We start from the raw sequence: 21,434 nt of genomic DNA, 5'->3' as shown, positions 1-21,434 counted from the left end.
TGACAACGATGAGACTGGATCTTGTATACACTTCTCTCTTCTGTTTTGGAAGAATTTGCTTGTACTTTTGATTGAAAGTAGCCTACTTGTGCACTAAAGTTAACATAGCCCATGGTAATTCAGACTTTTTGGCTGCACTGTTCATCTTACCGGGCAGCCTTACAGCTGGGATCGCAACTGCTTCAGTGAGGAGTTTCACATAGAATCATAGAATAGCTTGGGTTGGAAGGCAACATTAAAGATTATCTAGTCCTCATTTAGTCCAACCCCCCTGCCATGGGCAGGGACACCCTCCACTAGACCAGGTTGCCCAAAGCCTCATCCAACCTGGCCTTGAATGCTTCCAGGGATGGGGCATCCACAGCTTCTCTGGGCAACCTGTTCCAGTGCCTCACCACCCTCACAGTGAAGAACTTCTTCCTAACGTCTAATCTAAAGCTACTGTCCTTCAGTTTAAAGCCATTACCCCTTGTCCTATCACTGCACTCCCTGATAAACAGTCCCTCACCATCTTTCCTGTAGGCCCCATTTAGGTACTGGAAGGTGCTATAAGGTCTCCCCAGAGCCTTCTTTTCTCCAGGCTGAACAATCCCAACTCTCTCAGCCTGTCCTCATAGGAGAGGTGCTCCAGCCCTCTGATCATCTTCGTGGCCCTCCTCTGGACTTGCTCCAACAGCTCCATGTCTTTCTTGTACTGGGGCCCCCAGAGATGTAGGGTCTCACAAGAGCAGAATAGAGGGGGAGAATCACCTTTCTTGATCTGCTGGTCACGCTTCTTTTCATGAAGCCCAGGATATGGTTGGCTTTCTGGGCTGCGAGTACTTGGAATATATCTGGATTTTCACAAAATAAAGAGGTCTTCAGAACACCTCTGAATCATAGAATCATAGAATCTTTAAGGTTGGAAAAGACCTCTGAGATCATCAAGTACAACCGTTGGCCCAACATCACCATGTTTACTAAACCACGTCCCAATGTGCCACGTCTACACATTTTTTGAACACCTCCAGGGATGGTGACTCCACCACCTCTCTGGGCAGCCTGTTCCAATGCCTGACCACTCTTTCGGTGAAGAAAATTTTCCTAATATCCAGTCTAAACCTCCCCTGATGCAATTGAATGCTATTAGAATTTTAAACTTATTTGCCCTGTTGGGATGATCTGTTAATTAGGTAGACCTGGGTAAGAATTTTCTGACACCATCCATTTCTAACAGAAAGGAATTTTGACAGAGTCAAAGTATTATGTTTTTAACAATCCGATGTTCTAATTTTTTATTGAAAAATGCAACAATGTTAAGTTGTGTTAGACTGTGTTGATGGTATCAAAATAATCAAATTTATAAGTGAGACTGAAAATCCAGCTCCTAGCCAAATCTACAGTCCAGGATACATTACTGATACTGATACATTTCTTTACAGAACACTGAAAATAATCTATTTACTGACAGAACACATTCTTTTCTTCAGCATTTTCTTGTACATTCTTGAGCATAATGGTTAGTGTTGTTTAACCTTTTGTTATTTGTTATTTGAATTAAAAAAAACTTGTCTTCATGACACAAACATAGAAACAAACTGTTAATGTGTTTATTACACTCTCTTAATTTCCCCTCTATCTTAAAATAGTCAAACAAATGAAATTATTAAAAAAAAATATAGGCAGTTTGCCTCTGAATTGCCATTATTAACAGAAGATTAATTAACTTGGTTAATGCAAGTACTGTAATATTGCAAGTATTTTTTATCATTTCTGTCTGGTTTTGCAGGCCTTGCATTTCAGATGACTTAAAAATAGGATATTAGAGCACAAATCATGCTACACAAACAGATATCAAATACCAGAATTAAAGGAGCTAGCTATTACTACACAAACTTTAATCAAGGTAAATTATGAAAGGATCATAACAGAGTTTTCCTCATGCTATAGAACATGTACTTTTGTCACCATTATCTCTGTTTTGTGTAATTCTCAAGGAATCTGTTTTGGCTTTTGTCTTCATATACCTATTTGAGCTAAATTATATACATTTCTGGTTTCAAAATAGAATAATATACAAGTATTGATAGATGAATTAGAGACTGGATCACTTGGCTATCTGAATCAGAGAAAATTACATAGGGATTAATATTGTTTAACATTCAAAAAAATGTAAACATAAGTGAAAATTCTGAAGGTTTAAACCATGTAATAGTGGCTAACACTCTGGAAATAAATGTGGACCTGCCAGTTCCATTGATACTTGCCTGATATCAGTTATGGGTATGGCTAAGGATACCTTGCACATCTGATAGAGATTAAATAAAATAGTGCAGTTGCAAATTATGTACAAATGCAAATTAGAAAGAAGATCCAAATCGTATTATCTACTCTTGCACAATTATGTGTGTCTTAAGCGGTGTCTCACTGAAAATTAATGCTTAGACGTGGGAAGGAGGGTGCAGTCCATAAGGAGGCACAGTGCAGTCTGCTTAACAGAAATGCCTTAGCAATTTGTGATGGGAGGCGGGTGCCTCTAGAGACCTGCAGAGGGAGATCTGGTCCCTCAAAATGAGGTGTTTCTATCTGTCCCTTTACTGTGTAAGAAATGACAAAGGAAGGTGCTTCAGGATATAAAATAATTATGTGCACAAAAAGGTTAATTTCCTAGAAAAAAAAACAAACCACTTTTCTTTTTATTTCTTAGATGGTGTATAGAGAGGCAAGAACTAAAATTAAATGCTTTGGTACTATTTTTAGAAGCAATGTCTTATTCTACCTCACATCCCTGAAAGACTTCAGAGTATTTTGCTCATCTGAGCCAGCGGCAAGCAGAATGCATTTTCTTTAACACTTCCTCTGTCACTTCTTGCTAAAATGCAGGTATTTTTATTCTTTTTACCATAAAATACTTTGCAGAATGTTGAATTAGGATTTATAAACAAGTTTTAACCACTTTCTGGGCTTACATTTTGATATCTGTATTGATAGGTATGTGTGGGTCTCTTTTACAGGATGTGACTAGTTACCATCTGGCAGATACTTGAATGTTCTAAAGTTAGTTATTTTTTCAGAAAGCTAAATATCTTTCCTGCATAAATATTCTCTGCCTGTCAAATACTGAATCCAAATATCTTTTAAATATGGAGTACTGAAGGTTTGTAGGCAGAGTTTTTAGTTTAACACAGAACACTGTACATCTGGGTACAAAGTATATTTACATTGAGGGTCAGTTCTTGTTATGCTTTCCTTGCCTGGGACTACTGAAATATATGCTTAATTTTGTATATTTGGAGCTTCCATTTCATGGGTTACAGTTTTCTTAATGTCAGTTTTAAATTTTTATCATCCACAGGAGTAAAACAATGGAGTGGTGCTTGCAACAAGCATTACAAAGATGTCATTGATACTTCTGACATAGCAATATATGTTCATTTGGGCACATTTTTATAATTTAAGTTCTGTTCTGCAGAAGTAATTACAGTTTTCTTCATATAATTTTAAATTTCATTAGAGAATATTATGGTGCGATATTTCTTATTTTCATTATAGAAGGGTCCCCAAGACTTTATTTAACAGTCGGATTTGTTATTTGGGGCGAGAGTCAGCTCATAGATTAAGAAACTGTCCTGGTTTCAGCTGAGAGGATTGATTTTTCTTCATAGTAGTAGCTAGTGTGGGGATATGTTTTGGATTTGTGCTGGAGACGGCATTGATAATATAGAGATGTTTTTTGTTCTATGGACTTATTGTTGAGCAGTGTTTACACGAGGCCAAGGCCTTTTCTGCTTCTTGCACTGCCCTGCCAGCGGGATGCCTGGGGGTGGACAAGAAGTTGGGAGGGGACACAGACAGGACAGGTGACCCAAACTGACCAAAGGGGTATTCCATACTATATGACGTCATGCTCAGTTTATAAGGAGCTTGGAGGAAGAGGGGGGGGGGGGCGGCAGCGTTCGGAGCAATGGCGTTTGTCTTCCCAAGTAACCGTTACGCATGATAGAGCCCTGCTTTCCTGGAGATGGCTGAACACCTGCCTGCCCATGGGAAGTGGTGAATGAATTCCTTGCTTTGCTTTGCTTGTGCACGCGGCTTTTGCTTTACCTATTAAACTGTCTTTATCTCAACCCACGAGTTTTCTCACTTTAACTCTTCCAATTCTCTTTCCCATCCCGATGGGGGGGAGTGAACGAGCGGCTGCGTGGTACTCAGCTGCCGGCTGGGGTAAAACCACGACAGAAACCTACATTTAGGTGTCTCATGGGGGTATCTTTGTCTGAAGAGGGCATCTAATCTTCCCATATAGTCAGTGCAGATCTGTCTTTGTAGTCAGTGGAGATGTCTAAAGACACGCTACTTGGCCTTTGTCTCTGGTTTCAGAAAGGGACAGGTTTCTTTTAGCCCTGTGTCATGTCTGCCAGCCCAGCATCAGATGTCTTTCATACCTCATTTCTTCTGACACTAAACCATGTGTGCATGAGCAACTGAGTCAAGTTCCATTGACTTCATTGCCTGTAACAGAAACTTAACTAGTTGTTGTGTAGACACCTAAATTTAGGTGGTTTACTCTGCAGATGGAAACTCCTGCTGACAGCTTAAGATGTCCAAAGCATGGATGTGCAGCTGTGAGCTCCGACTAGGTGTAGAGACCCATGCCCAAGTGACTGTTGTAGACCAAAGAGGATTACCGTAGGGCATAGAAATGCATTAGATACTTGTGTTTAGGTGAAAGAATCTAGCCATCAGCATCTTGAACAGAGAAATGGAATAGTTGTACTTTTCTTTTGACTAGCTTTCTTTGTATATAAAAATAAATAATACTAAGATTTTGCTTTTTAGCTTGTTCACTCCCTCCAGCAAGATTTGTTCATCTACAAAGGCATCATTCAAGCACAATATCAAGAAAAAATTGAAAAGCAGGCTTCAAATCTTTGTAAATATATAAATGATTGACTGACAGACATTGAGATTTTACATAAACAGGTAAAGAGAAAAATTCTTGTGCATTTACATGTTAATCTTCACTAGATGCCAGTTCTCATTCATATACCCTCTTTGTGCAGATCGATACAATATTTTACTTAATGAAAAATAATCTACAGAAGTATTGAAATAAGAAAATAAAGACAAGTGCTAATATAGATGTAAAAGTGACTGTCTAAGGTATCTTTTGCAAATTTGCAATTAACAGAACATGCCATTGTACTTGGCATATTAACAGCCATATCTAGGAAAACTTCTTAAATTGTAGTGTGGTTATTTCTAGTAAAATACTTTATAACAATATTTTAATAGGCAAGAACCATAGCACATTTCCTGTATGTATAAAGTATTTACAGTTCTTTTCCCATGTATTTCTTTGAAAATACACAGTCAATGATCTTTAGGTAGTAAATCACAGACTATGCCAGCATTAACACTCCTAGGCAATCATGTTGCAGCTAGTGAGCACTCGCTACAAGGGAGAAATATGCATAAAGCCTCAATTTCAAGCTTCTGATATGAACACTAAAAAAACCAAAATTAAAAAAAATCGATGCAGCAAAAGACGTGATAGAAAAGGATCATGAGCTTACTATTTTTTTAAGTTTGAGAGCTTGATAGCATTTAATTTTCTTAAATGAAAAAGAAGAATATATAAAAGTCATTTGGTTTGGTTTCTATATTGAATAGAAACAAAATAATTAACACAAAAATATAATTGTTCTTATAAGTGGGGTGTTTTTTTTCCCCTTTTATGCAGTTTAGCATACCTAAGTATAATTTTAGATGAGTAACATCATAGTTACTACATGAATGAGATATGTTAGTAGATATCAGTGGAAGAAAGCAAAAATTGCAGAGTTTTTAATTTCTTGACTAGTGAAAAACAATTGACCACAAAATACTCAAGCAGTGTAGGATTAGACCCAAATATGCAGGCAGGGCTTCCTTTGCATGTTATACAGGGTAGTCAAATCAAATGAGGGGATGAGCATGCTTTAATTCACAGCAGATGAAGGGAACTTGCTTTAATTGACAGTCTGTGATTTTAGGAGGCAGAAACATAGTAATCACATAAAATGCTGTTTGGTTCAATAAAAAAAAGTGAAAATGTCTTGATAAATTTGGGAATTGAACTTTTAGGCGACCGAATAGAGAACGATGACCAATTTGGGCTCTCCAGCTGGCTTCCTGCTGCCCTCTAGGGACTATGCCGCAAACTTTCTTATTAACAGACTTCAGGATGTAATTGGGACAGTAAAAATAATCCAAATTAAGAAGCATGGAACTTAAATTTCATCTTTCTTCCCCCACATGCAAATGGGGAGCATGCAAGTTTGTAGTTCTTGACAGAACAAAGTCAGTATTTAGGAAAAAAAAAAAAAAAGATTAAAAAAATAAACCACTTTGCTTACATGTCTAGTTGGGAAATGTAGTGGGTAAAAATATTTAGCTATAATTATTCTACTGTTGTTTGTACATAGCACAGTCAAGTGGAGCTATATCGTGGGAAGTGTGTACAGTATATTAACAGCATCTACTGTATAATACAGTATGTAGAAAATCATAGAGAATCCTGGAAGGAGACAAGAATGTGTTTTTAGAGAATGAATGATCTCTTAGACATGTGAAGAGACAGGAGAACAGGTGCACTTGTGAATGGCTACAAACCAGCATTAATCATGTGGATGTTTCAGAGAATAGGACAGAGAAATGTGACGCAAAGGAGAAAAGTTCATGGAAAAGATATGAGGAACTGTGAGACTGAGGAATTTTTAAAAGATGTGAGAGGAAATCAGAACGCTAAAAGCACTGAACAAGTGCCAGAAGGTGATACACATTTCCAGGATGTTGCATAGCTTAAAGTGGGTGATTAGAAGGCAAAAGCTAGGCTTTAGCAGTGAAGGGAAGGGTAGCTTCTGTAAAGAAAGAAGCTACAAGATTTATTAAAACTTCACAGAGAGTAAAGATGTTAATTTTTCTCTTTTGTTGTTCTTCATTTCCGAATAATGTTATGTGGCACCATCACTTGAAGAAAGAAATTCTGCTCCAAAACCAAGTGTAAAATTGGTTGGGTTTTTTTCATGAGAATTGTGGAATCTTCCTAGCAATGACTTTAGCGTTTTAAGCAGAGTTGTTTTAAAAGAGCACTGTAGACTATATAGACTATTTGAAGAAAAACTATGTTCCCTTTTAAAATTAGATAGTGCAACACTCCTTTTGGGCAATAGTCACTTCTGAGAAAAATTAAGAGAGTGGCATTTGTCTCCTGTAACACTTCATCAATAATGTAGACATGTTTATGATGCAGCTGTGCTGACCTTGCTTTCTTCATAGTTAAGGCAGAGAAATAGGTATTTTTTAGGACACAGTTCATCTGGTCAATTTTAGATACTTACTTAAGGGTGAATTGAGCTGTCCTTCAGGCTCATCGGACTTTGAACTAAATCTCCAGACTATTAAAAAAGCAAAGCGTGACTGCCTAAAATGTGAGTGTCTACATGCGATCAAGTACTGCTGCACAGGCCATCTAGAATAATGCAAACTTCATTTTCTATGTGAAAATTTTCTTTCCCAAATCCAGCTCATGTAATTGCTCCGTAGTAAAAAGCACGTATGAATTCCATGGAGTGTACGGTAGCAGTGTTCTCACCACGGGATTGCAAGGTCAAGTTCCCTTTGCTTTGCTTTCTCTTTGGAAGATCTTGCATTACTCTTGGATTCTTCTGATCCAGCTTCAGCAACCAGGGATTCGCCCCACCCCAGGGATGTGTATAGATTTGTAGGTAGGGTGCTCTGAGAAAGGAGAACTGAGTTTGACTCCACTGTGGCTGAGGAAATAATTGAACCCTACTTCTTTCACCTCCTCAGTGAGGTCTACAAATGTTACTGTATAACACAAGAGACAGTAATTTCTGCTGATATTAATATTTTAAAGAAGTTGACCAAAATTTAACCTTGGAAAATAACTTAAACTAGGTATCTATGTAACACACTCTTGAGTTTAGTGTTTGCTAATGGCTAGCTGTTGGCAGCACACCACCTTGGAGAGACATTTCTCTATAATGGGAGGCTGCATGTGTTGTTTTTCTTTGAAAGTCTTATTTTGATATTTTGACTACATAAGAAGTAACTCATCCATTGTAGGTGCTCTTTTTTTATCATTTAATGCAATTTAAACATTTGCTTCTGCAATCAAGAAGATGCACAAGGTGAAGGTGCAAAGAAGGTGAAGGTGGGCAGGGAGGTTGAAGGCCATGGGCAGGGACGTTGGAACTAGATGATCTTTGAGGTCCCTTCCAAGCCAAACCATTCTATGATTCTATGCAAAAATAAATGCCAGTAATGCAAAGTTAACATTTTAATAGTTTATTTTATTATTCTGTACTTATGCTTTCTTTTCTCCTTATTTCTTACATGTTTTAAATATATTCTTTGAAAGTTTTAAAATATATAGGATATGCAATTTTTTTTCCAAATTTCCTTTTTATTTGCTGTGCATTTGAATTCTTTAGAATTATAGATTATTTATTAGATATAACACACTTTTTGTTTAAGTATTTGAAATGTCAGATACAGTAAAATTTTATTTTCAATACTAGAACAGAACTCTTGAATGTAAAATATGCATGATAGTGCATTCAAATTACAACAAAAATATTCTATAGCTTTCAAAAAGGATTATGTGGTTTATCAAGAGTGTCACTGAAGAGTCTTTTCTTGTAATAGAAGTGTCACAACATAAGTGGAGAAGACACAGAATGTTCACCAGGAAAACTTCTGAAGCTTTTACGTAACAAGCTACACGAGCTATTTCCTCATTTGTAATTGACGATCTGGAGAGAAAATTGCAAGAATACCAAGAAAAAGGAAGGGCTAAAATGGTATGTTTTTGTAAAAGATCATAAACTCATTATCCAGTTGTGGATATCTTTAAACATTTTCAACAAAGTCTATTTCTAGTACCATTATATTTATAGGAAACATTAGGTTGGGATGGTACTAGAATGCTATTTGGGATTATCATGTGCTATTGTGAGAATTTTGACTAAAATAATGTATAGTACTCTATTAATAATGTCACACAATTTTATATCAGAGATAGTCTGACCAAGAGTTGGTAGTTCTACTACCTTTTTTGATCTACTTTTAAATAGAATAAAAAAAATTTCATAAAATATTTTTGTAAAAATGTAACAAAAAACATCTGAAAAAAATAAACCCAAAGTTTTATAAAACTTTTATAAAATATTGCTTTCAGTGTTATTCTTATTCCATGCATGAACACCTCAGTTACAGAAAAGTCCACCTCTGTTCTACTGCTATTTACAGAAGTACTTACATTACATTTTTCATGTTTCTCTTTGTTCCTACTAGATAACTTCTAAAATAAATATTTTCTTTTTTTGTCAGAATTGTGTTGTTAATCATTTAAATTGGCATTTTGAGTATGCAATGAAGATATATCTTGATTTAAAATAGAAAAATAAAATACAAAATCCTTCATGTTTGATTTTTCTTAACTCCTGCAATAGAAGTTCATGGAGTATGACAGCTACTTGAGTACAACTATTAATAGTCATGAGAAGCCCTTTTCAATTATGAATCTTTTTCCCCACCCAAATGCAGATATAAATAGCTAGTTATAATTACTAAGAAGTATCCTACTTAGTCTGTAGTCTTCAAATGGGAAGCATAATTCAGTCTCATATGTCCATACATCATCTTTGTATCCCTTCTGTAACATAAACATCCTTCTCCTACGCAAATTAACTACACTCATCTCCAGTTCACTGAAATGTGAGGAATCTATAACACTTTTTCAAAACTTCACATATGCTTTAGTCTGATAAAAAGCAGTCTCGGGCTCTAAAGAGGTTCTAGCTAAGCCTAACACTGGATTGCTTTTTCATCTCTGCTCTCTATGCATCGTTGAGGTGTATAGTACTAATGAGATCTGAAAATGGCATCTAACTGTGCTGGCAGCCACCTAAGGTAGTCTGTATGGCCTGTGAAGGAGAAATATGGGGCCTATGATGTACCCTCTGAGGAAACACAGTATCTCTCCCCAGTTGGAATTCATAGCTGTGCAACCAGTTCTAGAACTGGATCGTTAAGCCAGGTCACTTGTTCCTGTGTACGGAAGGAAGCGATAGCAATTCTGTCTTGCAACAGAATGTTAGCTACAACAGCCAACAGTGATAGAGCTTATTTCTCTTTTGCTTCATTTGGGTAAGTGAGACTGTTTTACTTTATGAAAATACATATATTTAAATGTTCTCTGTGACAGAGGCTGCAACATAGGCTCCCATGTGAATATACTAAGAGGCTGTCATTGCATTCTTTATGGCTCAACTTTCTTCTCCAAAAGAGGAGGAGGCTGCATGTGAATGAGGGTTGGCATTATCACAGTAGGCTGTGGAATTCTAGGGGTCCAGAATCACCTCCTCGCTATCTTTTAAAAGTTCTGCTTTGGTGAGAGTACTTTCACAGCACCTAGCTGGATCTGAAAGCAGCTTGTAAAGAAACATTGGTAACTTCCACTGGAAGTTAGATGTTAAACATTTAGTTGCTATTAGGGTTCAAAATACTTTGGCAGCAGTACTTAAATTGTCTTGCATCTTTTAGTGGTACAAGTTCAGGTAGTTGTAGATTTTAGTGCCTGTAGGGCAGAATTCTTTAGTGCATCATCAGGAATTTTGATGCAGATTTTAGACTCTGCCACTTAACCAAATGGCATGTGTATACCCACTGTAATGGCTGAGAAGCCCACTGTAAAGATACCCAAGTTGTCAGCTGGTGGTCATTCTGGAGCCAGATATAGTGTCATAGAATCGTAGAATGGTTTGAGTTGGAAAGGACCTTAAAGACCATCCAGTTCCAACCCCCCTGCCATGGGCAGGGACACCCTCCACTAGCCCAGGTTGCCCAAAGCCCCGTCCAACCTGGCCTTGAACACTGCCAGGGATGGGGCATCCACAACTTCTCTGGGCAACCTGTTCCAGCGCCTCGCCACCCTCACAATGAAGAATTTCTTGCTAACGTCTAATCTAAATCGACCTTCTTTTAGTTTAAACCCATTACCCCTTGTCCTGTCACTACACTCTCTCATAAACAGTCCCTCACCATCTTTCCTGTAGGCCCCTTCAGGTACTGGAAAGCTGCAATTAGATCTCCCCAGAGCCGCCTTTTCTCCAGGCTGAACAATCCCAACTCTCTCAGCCTGTCTTCATAGAAGAGGTGCTCCATCCCTCTGATCATCTTTGTGGCCCTCCTCTGGACTCTCTCCAACAGCTCCATGTCTGTCTTCTACTGAGGCCCCCAAAGCTGGACGCAGTATACTGATATGTATGCACACATCATATCTAAAACATTGAGGTTTGCCTCTAAAAAAACCAACTCATATTTGTAGAGTCTCACTAATAATATAAACTGAGAAGGTAAGTAGTATTCCAACTTTTTATGTTACAAACAAATGATGTTAGTTTGAAATGGCAGAGGATGGGAAGAGAAGTAAAATGTTAATTGACTATATACTAATTATAGGATTTAAGCGAGGGGAAGGGGAAATGGGCATAGTCGTACTCCCACCAAGAAATGTATTGTAAGAGACATTATAGAAATCTGGCAGGACTGTATCTGTAAAGCTGAAATTTTTGACTAAAAGAGCTTTATAGAAAAGATGAAGTAGTTAAAAAAAGAAAAAAGAGAGGAATGGTATTCAACATCGAAGAACAATTTGTTTTTAAATTTGTTGGTATCTGTGGATTAAGACTCTCATAATCCTGAACTTGTGCTAGCATAACTCTCTGGTGAGGTTCTATTACAAGCAACAAACTGTAGAAGAGGATGAGTAACTCCTGCAACATTCCTTCATATCATTTGAAGACGCAGGTGGTATGTTAGAAATTTTTTCTTTCTGAAATTCATTCAGGAAATGAGAATTTTCTATAAAACTTTTTAACTTAGCATAACCAAATGCTGCTTTTGATCTCCTAATTTATTCCTGATAGTAGTTTTCTAAGGAATGAGTAGAGTAGAGTAGAGTAGAGTAGAGTAGAGTAGAGTAGAGTAGAGTAGACCAGACCAATTCAGGGCTGACCAAAAGTTAAAGCGGGTAGTTAAGGGCGTTGCCCAGATGCCTCTTAAACACTGACAGACTTGGGGCATCGACCACCCCTCTAGGAAGCCTGTTCCAGTGTCTGACCACCCTCTCAGTAAAGAAATGCTTCCTAATGTCCGGTCTGCACCTCCCCTGATGCAGCTTTGAACCATTCCCAGGTGTCCTATCACTGGATCCCAGGGAGAAAAGCTCAGCACCTCCCTCTCCACGTCCCCTCCTCGGGAAGCTGCAGGGTGCAATGGGGTCACCCCTCAGACTCCTCTTCACCAAACTAGACAAGCCCAAAGTCCTCAGATGCTCCTCACAGGTGCTCCTCACATTCCTTCCAGCCCCTTCATCAGCTTTGTTGCCCTCCTCTGGACGCATTCGAGTACCTTCACAACCTTTTTAAATTGTGGGGCCCAGAACTGCACACAGTACTCAAGGTGAGGCCAAAGTGAACACTTAAGTTAATAATTTATGCCATAAGTATATGAACACATTTATGCATGCACATGGCTTTGTATGCATATACATGCGATGTTTCAAAAGCTTGCTTTACGTTGGTGAGGGGAACTGACTGAGGTTTTAAATCTGAACACAATAATATGAACAAAAAAGCTGAAATCTCTAAGAAAAAAAGTATTACATGACCAAAAAGCTATAGTCACATAATCAAGGAAGAGGACAGCTTTTACTAAAGTCCTTTTTTCAGTTCCATGCCAAGATGACATTAGCAAATGATAGAAATTAAAGCAACATATAATAAAAGTGGGAAAAGGGAAAAAATATGGCAATTAATATAATTAGAAGTTTTTGAAGGGTATAAAATGGACAATATATCGAGGAAAGAACTATAAATGGCACCATTAAGGACAAAATAATGTATTGGGAGCAAAGGAAGTGGCTGCAATTGTATGAGCTTACTCTTAGGTAAAAATTCCAGAATCATTAATAAAGTGAAAATCCTGGGGGCAATTTTAAAAAGGATGTCCCATATATAGGAGGAGGCAGAACAAGGTGCTTGTATCCCAGGTTAACAATTACTTTCTGATTTATTAACCTCCAGAAAGGATTTTAAGTGTTTACAGAGAGTACGTATTTCTAGACGAGGAAGCCCAGATAGCTTAGATCCAGGGATCCCCCAGAGACTGCTGCCCTGTTCATGTTAGATGTGTTAACAAAATGGAAAACTTAATATGGCTTTTCTAAATCAGCACAAAAGGCTTTATACAAAATAGATCTTTTCCAACAAAGCCGATTTCTTTATTTCAGTAGAATACAAGTTTGGTTGAGTGGTACCTGTGAAGACAAGACTTTTGCAAGGTGTTTGAGTTAGTAGCACTGTTTGAAATACAGTATTCGATATGTTACAGTAAGATATGTCATGTCTTAAAATTCAATTTTGTGATCTTCTACTAAGGGGTGGGAAGCACCTAATAGTCTGTGGTTTCAGACCACAGGTAGAGGTAGGCATCCATGGATGAGGCCCTTTGCCTACAGGGCAAAACCAGGAGTGAAGTTTTCGCTTAAGTTCAAGAACTTGAGTCAAAGTTACATTAATTACATAGACTGTGGAGCTTGTAGTGTAAATATCTGCTGTTACCATTTGTCCTTTTAATTCCAATAACATGGGATGCTCTCCAGGTCCTGCACTTTGCATGATTTATGAACCAGGTAAAGAGATTTTCTTTGAGCAAAGCTCTTGATCAACAATGAAAGATTTCAAAAATTACCTGTAAATAAGGAATCAAGGTCTTGTTTGTTTAGTAAAGTTCTGTAATGATTAATAAAGGTTCCACATTATTCATCGGTGACCTGGAATTAAATTAAAACATTGCTGATTAAACTTGTAGGCAACACAGAGTGATAGGTAAGTAATAACAGCACATGGCACTTGTAGTAACTTGTGGTGCACTGGGTCCATTGAAACAAATTATTAATTATATCTCTAAATGCAGCCCATACCTACAGAATGGGGAGCTGTCTTCAGGAATTCAGTATTTACCAAAACAAAAAAAAAAAAAGGATGTGCATTGGAGTACACTGGCAACTGAACACAGACTCATAGCTTGCAACAGTTTTTAAAAGGGTTGATATAATACTTCAATGATTAGTTAAGTGTAAGTAGATATTTGATCTCTGGAATCTTGTGAGTACTAGTTCTAGTCTGCACAGACAGGGAAGTGAACAAGAAAAAGTCCAAACATTTTTAAGAGCTGGAGAAAAGGCCTGAAGTTGAAAAACTCAGCTCAAATCCCTTTATGAAATAGTTTGAGATTACTTGATTACAGAATCTGAATACCTTGCCAAGGAGAGGACTTCGGGATATTTGCATAGGGTTTGGGATCTATACAGCATTTCCTTAAGATGTACTGTACACAAAAACTTCAGTCTCTCTCCAGGTGACAAGAAGTATTCTAACAGTTCACAAAAATTCTCTACTTGATCGTTGTCCCAGACATGTTTCTGAAGGGATGAAAAAAGGGAAAGTAGAGAAAGCTGGTTGGAATAAACAATTAGTGTCAAACTGGCTGGCTAACCCTTCATCCTTAGGATGCAGATCAAGGCCTCCATTCAGTGTCTGTACAATCTTTAGCTGATCCATACAGCCAAAGTTTGTCATCATCACCAGCTTCTTCTCAGATAGTTCTGCATTTATACAAAATAGAAACAAGAAACATCTGCTGTTTTCCTCTGTCAAAGAATTTGCAACGAAATGCCTATTTTCCCTCCAAAGCTATACCGTCTTAAATCTTTTTTTCCAGCTCTGACATGCCTTCGAAAGGTAAATGGAGCTATTTGAGCCAGTAGGAACTTTTTGGTCCCTTTTGGCTGGTGTCTACATTTGGTTACATTGAAAAGACTTCCGTGGATGACAAAATCAAATGCAGCGGTTACAAGATGAATCCACTATGAGAATGATTGCCGATTAGAACATATTGTCAAAGGAATGATGGCATCTTGATCTCCTGAAGTCTTCAAGACTGGAAGTCCTTATAGAAAATACACCTTAGCTGAATCGAAGATACGGGTGTCATAACGGGGGGACTGACTGAAAAGTAAAGGCTTGTGTTCAGCCAGTGGCCATACTAGAGGTTCTCATGTTCAACTTAAACTGCATTTCTTTGAAATGTGTAGATATAATCTGTGAAAGAATTAAAATTACAAAAATACGAATGTAACAAATTATGAATAATAACAATAAATATAAATAAATGTCGAAATGATCGTTTCCCTTGCGATTCAAAACCGGTACATTGTAAATGAGTGTTTTTTCGTGACAGCTTGTACAATTGCACCCTCTTGTGGTGTGCGTAATGCGGACTATAAATACCTAAAGTAGAGCTTAGAAATGGAAAGGTGTGTAATAATTTGGATGACAGATCATTGAGAATGGATTTGTTTTCAAAGCAAATTCCCAATAAAGCAACAACAGTAACAACTTCAGTTTATAATTTTAACTAAAATATGCTCAAGTATTTTCTTCTTTGGAGTCATGGGAGAGCATCAGAAATTTGCATCATAATTCTGTGCAATAAGAATGCAAAAATCATAGCTGTTATTCAAAAAGCCAATTAATTATTTTGGGTGTATCTTAAATACCAAATGGAAATGCATATTTCTCAACTGCATAGTAAATGACTATATGCACTCACCTTTACCTATTTGGCTAGAATACTATGAGTACAGGTGGATGAATGTAGTTTAAGTTTGTTATATTCCAAAATTATGTATTCACCTCTGCCTGGTATTATTGGAAAAGTAATCATAAGAGTCTACAGGACACAACCTTAGCAAATATATAGTAGAATTTATTAAGGCTAAAACATGCTTTATTTTTACTTATAGTAATAAAACTTAGGATGAAGGCAACAAAACAGAAAAGGTGAGAAATAGTGAAGCCTCCTGTATAAGGCATACTATAATCACCTTCCAACCTCTAGCCCTTTTTTCTTACAACTTAGAAGTTCCCTAGTTTAAGCAAGCCAAACGCTACCGCTGTGGGCAGATGGTAGAGAGAACATTGCTACAAAACCTGCCACTCAAAGTGTAACAGATGACTGTAGCTACAGAAAATTGTCCCTTTGTTCATTTTGCTAATGAGTGTCCTCATTGCAGCAGGAGACTGAATAGTTAATTACTTGCAGTTCTTGGCTTTAGCAGATGGCGGAGCTAGAGCTAAAGGTTATCTGAGTAATGTGCAAAGTACGCGTTCGCGAAGAAAATGTCTGGGGGGGTTATGCCCTTTCCTTAAAACAGTAAGAGATTATGATTACGCTTGTATATTTAAAACTTAGTCACAGGATTAATTAAAATCTTGTTGCTTATTTTATGTAAAGGTTCTTCTTTGAGGATCAGCTGTTGATGTTCAAATACAGCCGGAGGAACATATACTTAAGCCTATTAAGAGCTGTAGCAATTACTTAGAAGGTCTTTTGAAATTCTAAGTTTGTTTTGCAGTGGTTTAGAGCTAACCACTGCCAGAGCAGCATTTAATTACTTCAATATTGCATGGGCTGTTTTCTTAACGCTACTGTTTTCCCTAGAGTCCGCTCCTCCGTCTACACGATCCGGTAAAAGTTTTCAAGCAAAGCATGCACTCTAATAATTGCCTCAGAGAATTAATTTTAAATCTGTTACTGCATAAAGACTGTTTAAAATGAAATGCTGTTGAAGTATTTCATTAGAATTTGTAAAAGACATTTACATTATTAAAAGTAACATTTTTGTTAATAATTCTTGGTCTTTATGTAAACTGCTGTGGTTTCTTCAGTAGAGGAAGGGGAACCACAAACTAATATGAGTTACTTTCCAAAGCACTTTGCATTTTATTTACATGATTTCTTAGAAAATCTATGAAAACTTTGTGTCCAAAACTTTATATAATACTTTGGAAATTTGTTCCGGTAAATTGGAGATCAAAAAAATGTGTCTTTTGGAGGAAAAACTAAAAGTTATGGACTAAATTTTATGTATAAATATATTCTAGTTTAAGTTTATATGTCATTTGAAAACCTTGGCATTTTATTTTCAAAGTCCTTTAACATTTTATTTTGAAGTGATTTTTTAAAAACATTCATATTTTTACCAAGCAATGCAAATAATATCCTAAATTTTCTTTAGCGAGCAAAGCAACTGCTTTCTGAGCCTTCTCTTTTGTGTTAATATTGTAAATGGTTTCAGGAGTTAGTTAATATTCTGGTATTAGTATAAAGATCTGTGCCAGCTCTGAAAGCTTTTCTATAATTTTAAAAGAAATATGTGGCAGTAAAATCTAGACAGCCATAAGACAATATATTCAAATGTTTTCAATAGCTTTGAAACCAACAAGAAAAAAAGAGTAGCTGTCCCAATAAGCTTCAGTTGCATAAGAAGTCTTTTCCATAATGGACGTGGCAAGATTTAAACAAAGGACACGCATAATAAAAATGTAAATGAGTTTGCTTTACTAAAACTATAACTTTAAAGTCTTTTGTTGCATGTTATCCTGGAACCTTCTTACAAGGTAATCACTGTTTGCATAGAGATTTAAACCGTAGTCTTCAATAGCATTAAACCCCTGCACGGTCTATGTGTGACAGGCATGCAAAGCCATGTTAATGTTCAGAATATGAATTGCCTCTGGGTGGCTCCGGCACCAAGTAGAAAACCAACTGTGTTGATATCAGAAGGCCTGATGGACTCCATGCGGCTCCCAGCCTGAAAACTTCACCGCCTTGACATGTGATGTGCTCCTCATGACACTGGCAGCACTGTCACTGGGAAATGGCACAAAGGCAACAAGCCCCCCTCCTTAGCCGTGCACTTTGCAACCCCCTGGTGCTGCCTGTCCACAGCCTCTCCTCCTGCCTAGTTACGGACAGCGCTTCATAAACACGGGGGGAAGTGTGGGTGGATAGGCCCCAGCTGCCTTCCTGGACACAGCCTCCATAATAAATTGACCTGAATGATGAGGGCACACAAACAGTATGATATGCATTATTCCTGTCAATAAAATGTCCCCATGTGTTATGGTCTTTGTATATAATGTACTGCAGCCTTTCTTCTAGCGGGGACCTATTTAGAGGCTCGACTTTTTTCTATTCATATTATGACTCTCTAATAGAATTCAGAAATTATATGATACTGTGTTGTATAATATTACACCAGTGCAGCGTATTTAAATCCCTGATTCCTTACTTATAAATTCAAGGCATCGCAATCTTTCAGGTTGCCTTTGAAGATGATAACCATGAAAAAAAAAAATGCTTGCAAAAGAGAATGAGGATTTCAAAGAAGAGGTTTTTAAACTGCACAATGAGATTTCTCGTCTCGAAAATGTTCTGCAGCGCTCTGAAAAAGAAAAATATTTATTAGGTAAAACTTTAAACCGATGTTAGATCAAGACGACTAGTTTAAATGCAGCGTGTAAGAACTGTTACTAAAGTTGGAATTAATTGTTAACATGCTTCAGAAGGATGGTGACTTGCTTCTGGACTGTTGTCTGTTTCTGGTATTGAATGCTAATTTTGTATGTATTTGTAGAGAAATTCATACATATTTATTCTAATTTTAATGCATATATTTACATATTTTTATTTTATGACAAAGGAATATTTGCTGTGGCTTTTGAGACTTTTAATATTGCCTAGCAATGTGGCTAGAGTTCATATTTTCTGACAGATACATGCTGTAAAGTTACCTAACTAGAAAAGTGTCATATGTAGATAGTTATATAGTTGTATTTTTAAATTACAGTCTACTGTTTTATCGTAAGGGAACTATATTAAAACCTACTCTCTCGGTAGAGAGTAGGTTTTGAGCTTCTGCAAAATATTTGAATGTGCATTTCTTCATATAATTAGTTTTGTGTTTCTGTGGAAGTTTCTAAGAGAATCAGTTTCTACCAAACAAGCCATCACCGCTTTTGATACCCGGGCTTTATTACAGATCTTAAAAGGAGGGGTTTTCCTGATAAGTACAATGTCCAGTCTTTACCTGCAGGTTACTACTCGTATATTGCCAGAGTGAAATATTTACTGGAGGACCAGAAACTACAGCGATAGAGTAGAATTTGGCCGTTCAGCCTAGTAATGGCCGTGTAGATTAGACCCAGTATCACCTTTAATAGTGGCAAGATGAATTTGACACAGACAGTATTCCTGGTTCCTGCTTATCATGTGATTCAATGGTGCTTCTTATCTTTTGGTCGTTTTGTATGAGCAATAAAGAACCACCTGCTAAAACACTTTGTATTGGCTGTGACTAACAGCAAGGATGTCCAGAATTAGTATTAATGAAAAGCTGTGGGCACTCAGTCACACTTGGCTCTTGAACTTACTTCTTCATCTCTATCTCACCAGCCGGCTGAACAGCAGGAAGAAGGCTATGAATGTCAAGGGCGGTGGTGAAGGTCACAGTTCTGCCAGGACTCTCGTCCCCGGTGCATTCCACTGGGTTTAGAGACTGACCTGAAGTAAACATTTTGAATACATTAATGTAGGCATGTAATTTCATGGGGTTTCTCTTTCCCTCTTATTTTCAGATAAACAAGTTCAAAGAAGGTGATCAAAAATGGAAGCTGATGAGCAAACTGTTCAAAAGGTACTGTAATTTTTACTTTTGTAAGCTACGCTCTTGGCAGAACAGTAATGAGCTTGGACTGTTGGCAGTGTATCGTCCAAATAATGTCAGAAAGCTGACTTTAACTTAAATTATGTCACATTTTGGTTTATGGTCGTATAAATCACTGTAGAGTAATAATGAATCGGTATTCCTTTAATGAACATCATGATTTTGATTTTCTCATCCTGTCATATTTCATAATGTTGTTAAAACACAGTGAAAATTCTGAACCTCAAAAAACTACAGTAAAATGATAGAAAACTTTAATTTAAAAAGTAACACATTCAGCAAGCTTTGGAAGGCAGGGAAAAAAGATTTGTATCGGCGAACAGCTAGTAACTTCAAAAGAGGAAATGGTTGGGTTTTGTAACCTGTGACTTGTTAAATATTCCACTATTCCTGGACACAGCTGTCAGTATATATGAATTATTATTTATATGCTATCTGGGCAAAACAATAGCTGAACTAGGTATAAAAGTCAACTTTTTAAAAAAACTTTCCAGCACCAATGTTTATTAATTTATAAGTGATCTCCATGAAAGTTTGACAGCTCTCAGTGTTTTCCCGGTATAACATCTAGATATCTTTCCAGTGGGCTTCCTATCTTGTGATGGGTCACAAATTACTTTTTTCTGCAGTATATAGTTGTCATTCTGAAAATTAAGAAATAGACACTGATCTTCCTATAACAAACATTCCTTCTGTGAAACATTTCCAAAATGTTTTGTAGATATCTCACTTCTTTGTGGTGAAAAGTAAGGGAAATAGTGATACCTCTGCATGCTAATTCCATGATTACTAAATTCTCATGCAAATTCAGCTTTTTAAAAAAAAATATTTGGTGGGGACTAAGGCGCTGGATTTCTAAACTCATCCCTTTCATTGCCTTTCCTCATGACCTTTGATGAATCTCTCTTCTAAGATCGATTTTCCCACTCTGAAAACAGTGATACCTACTTATCTTTATAGGAGCATTGAAAGGGTAAGTTCATTAGGATTCTGTACATGAAATACAAAATCAGAAGGAAAAAATTAATTGGTCTAGTCTATCAAAGAAAGGATGTGTCTTCTGCTAGTTTTTCTCTTTTCTAGTCTGACAGTGCTCAGCAATCCTGCTTAGGTTTGGTATCATTATGCTGGAAAGAAAGGCTCCGTTGTCTGTTCCTGTACTGAACATTTCTTCTTAGTTCATTTGCAAAGTCCAAAGAATATTGTTAATAGTACATTTTCTTCATCCTTTCACTCACAGGAAGTTTTTCCTGAAACTTACTCTATATTTTCCTTTCCTTCCCTTCATCTCAATACAATGGAGGACATTGTCTTACATCCAGTATCTTCCCATAGGTACGACATCGGTCTGTCGATTTGAGCAGTGGCATAGGAACTCTTTTCTGTATGCCACTCACACGAAATGGAAGTGCTACATTTGCGTAAAAATGGATCACACGCCTTCCTCCCAAATTGCCTCAGCTACCTGGACAGGTAGCCCTTCACCGTCACTGCTGTCCACTCAGCTAAATTGTAAAACTGAAGTGCTGTGAGAAATCTTTGGAGCAGTCCTTCTCTTCCCATTGTAATTCTGACGATAAATCTAATTATATTTCCATTCCTGAAAGAAAAGCTACAATTCTAACAGATTAACTACATTGATTGAAGTTTCTGACTTCCCCCCCTCCTTTGCATATCTCATTGAAAGGTGTTCTCTCAATAGCCAGAATGTACCTAAATTCTTCTTTGATCTTTAAAAAGAGGAGCTGGCCAT

The 21,434-nt window shown here is 37.2% G+C and overlaps 1 protein-coding gene across 1 annotated transcript; it reads left to right on the top strand.

The window, feature by feature from the left end:
* Positions 1-111: 111 nt before the first annotated feature.
* C2H10orf67 (chromosome 2 C10orf67 homolog) lies at positions 112-19,615 on the top strand. The gene is given in 10 exon segments (XM_075747044.1): positions 112-185; positions 1,769-1,836; positions 1,839-1,885; positions 4,819-4,962; positions 8,175-8,197; positions 8,631-8,775; positions 8,778-8,846; positions 18,278-18,313; positions 18,316-18,424; positions 19,593-19,615. Coding segments are annotated over 10 exon segments (738 nt in total).
* The last annotated feature ends 1,819 nt before the right edge of the window (positions 19,616-21,434 follow it).

The sequence above is a fragment of the Balearica regulorum genome, chromosome 2 (genome assembly GCF_011004875.1).
Source record: "Balearica regulorum gibbericeps isolate bBalReg1 chromosome 2, bBalReg1.pri, whole genome shotgun sequence".
Classification (NCBI taxonomy): domain Eukaryota; kingdom Metazoa; phylum Chordata; class Aves; order Gruiformes; family Gruidae; genus Balearica; species Balearica regulorum.
The sequence above is the reverse complement of the archived record's forward strand: the minus strand, read 5'-3'. Positions and strand labels throughout refer to the sequence as shown.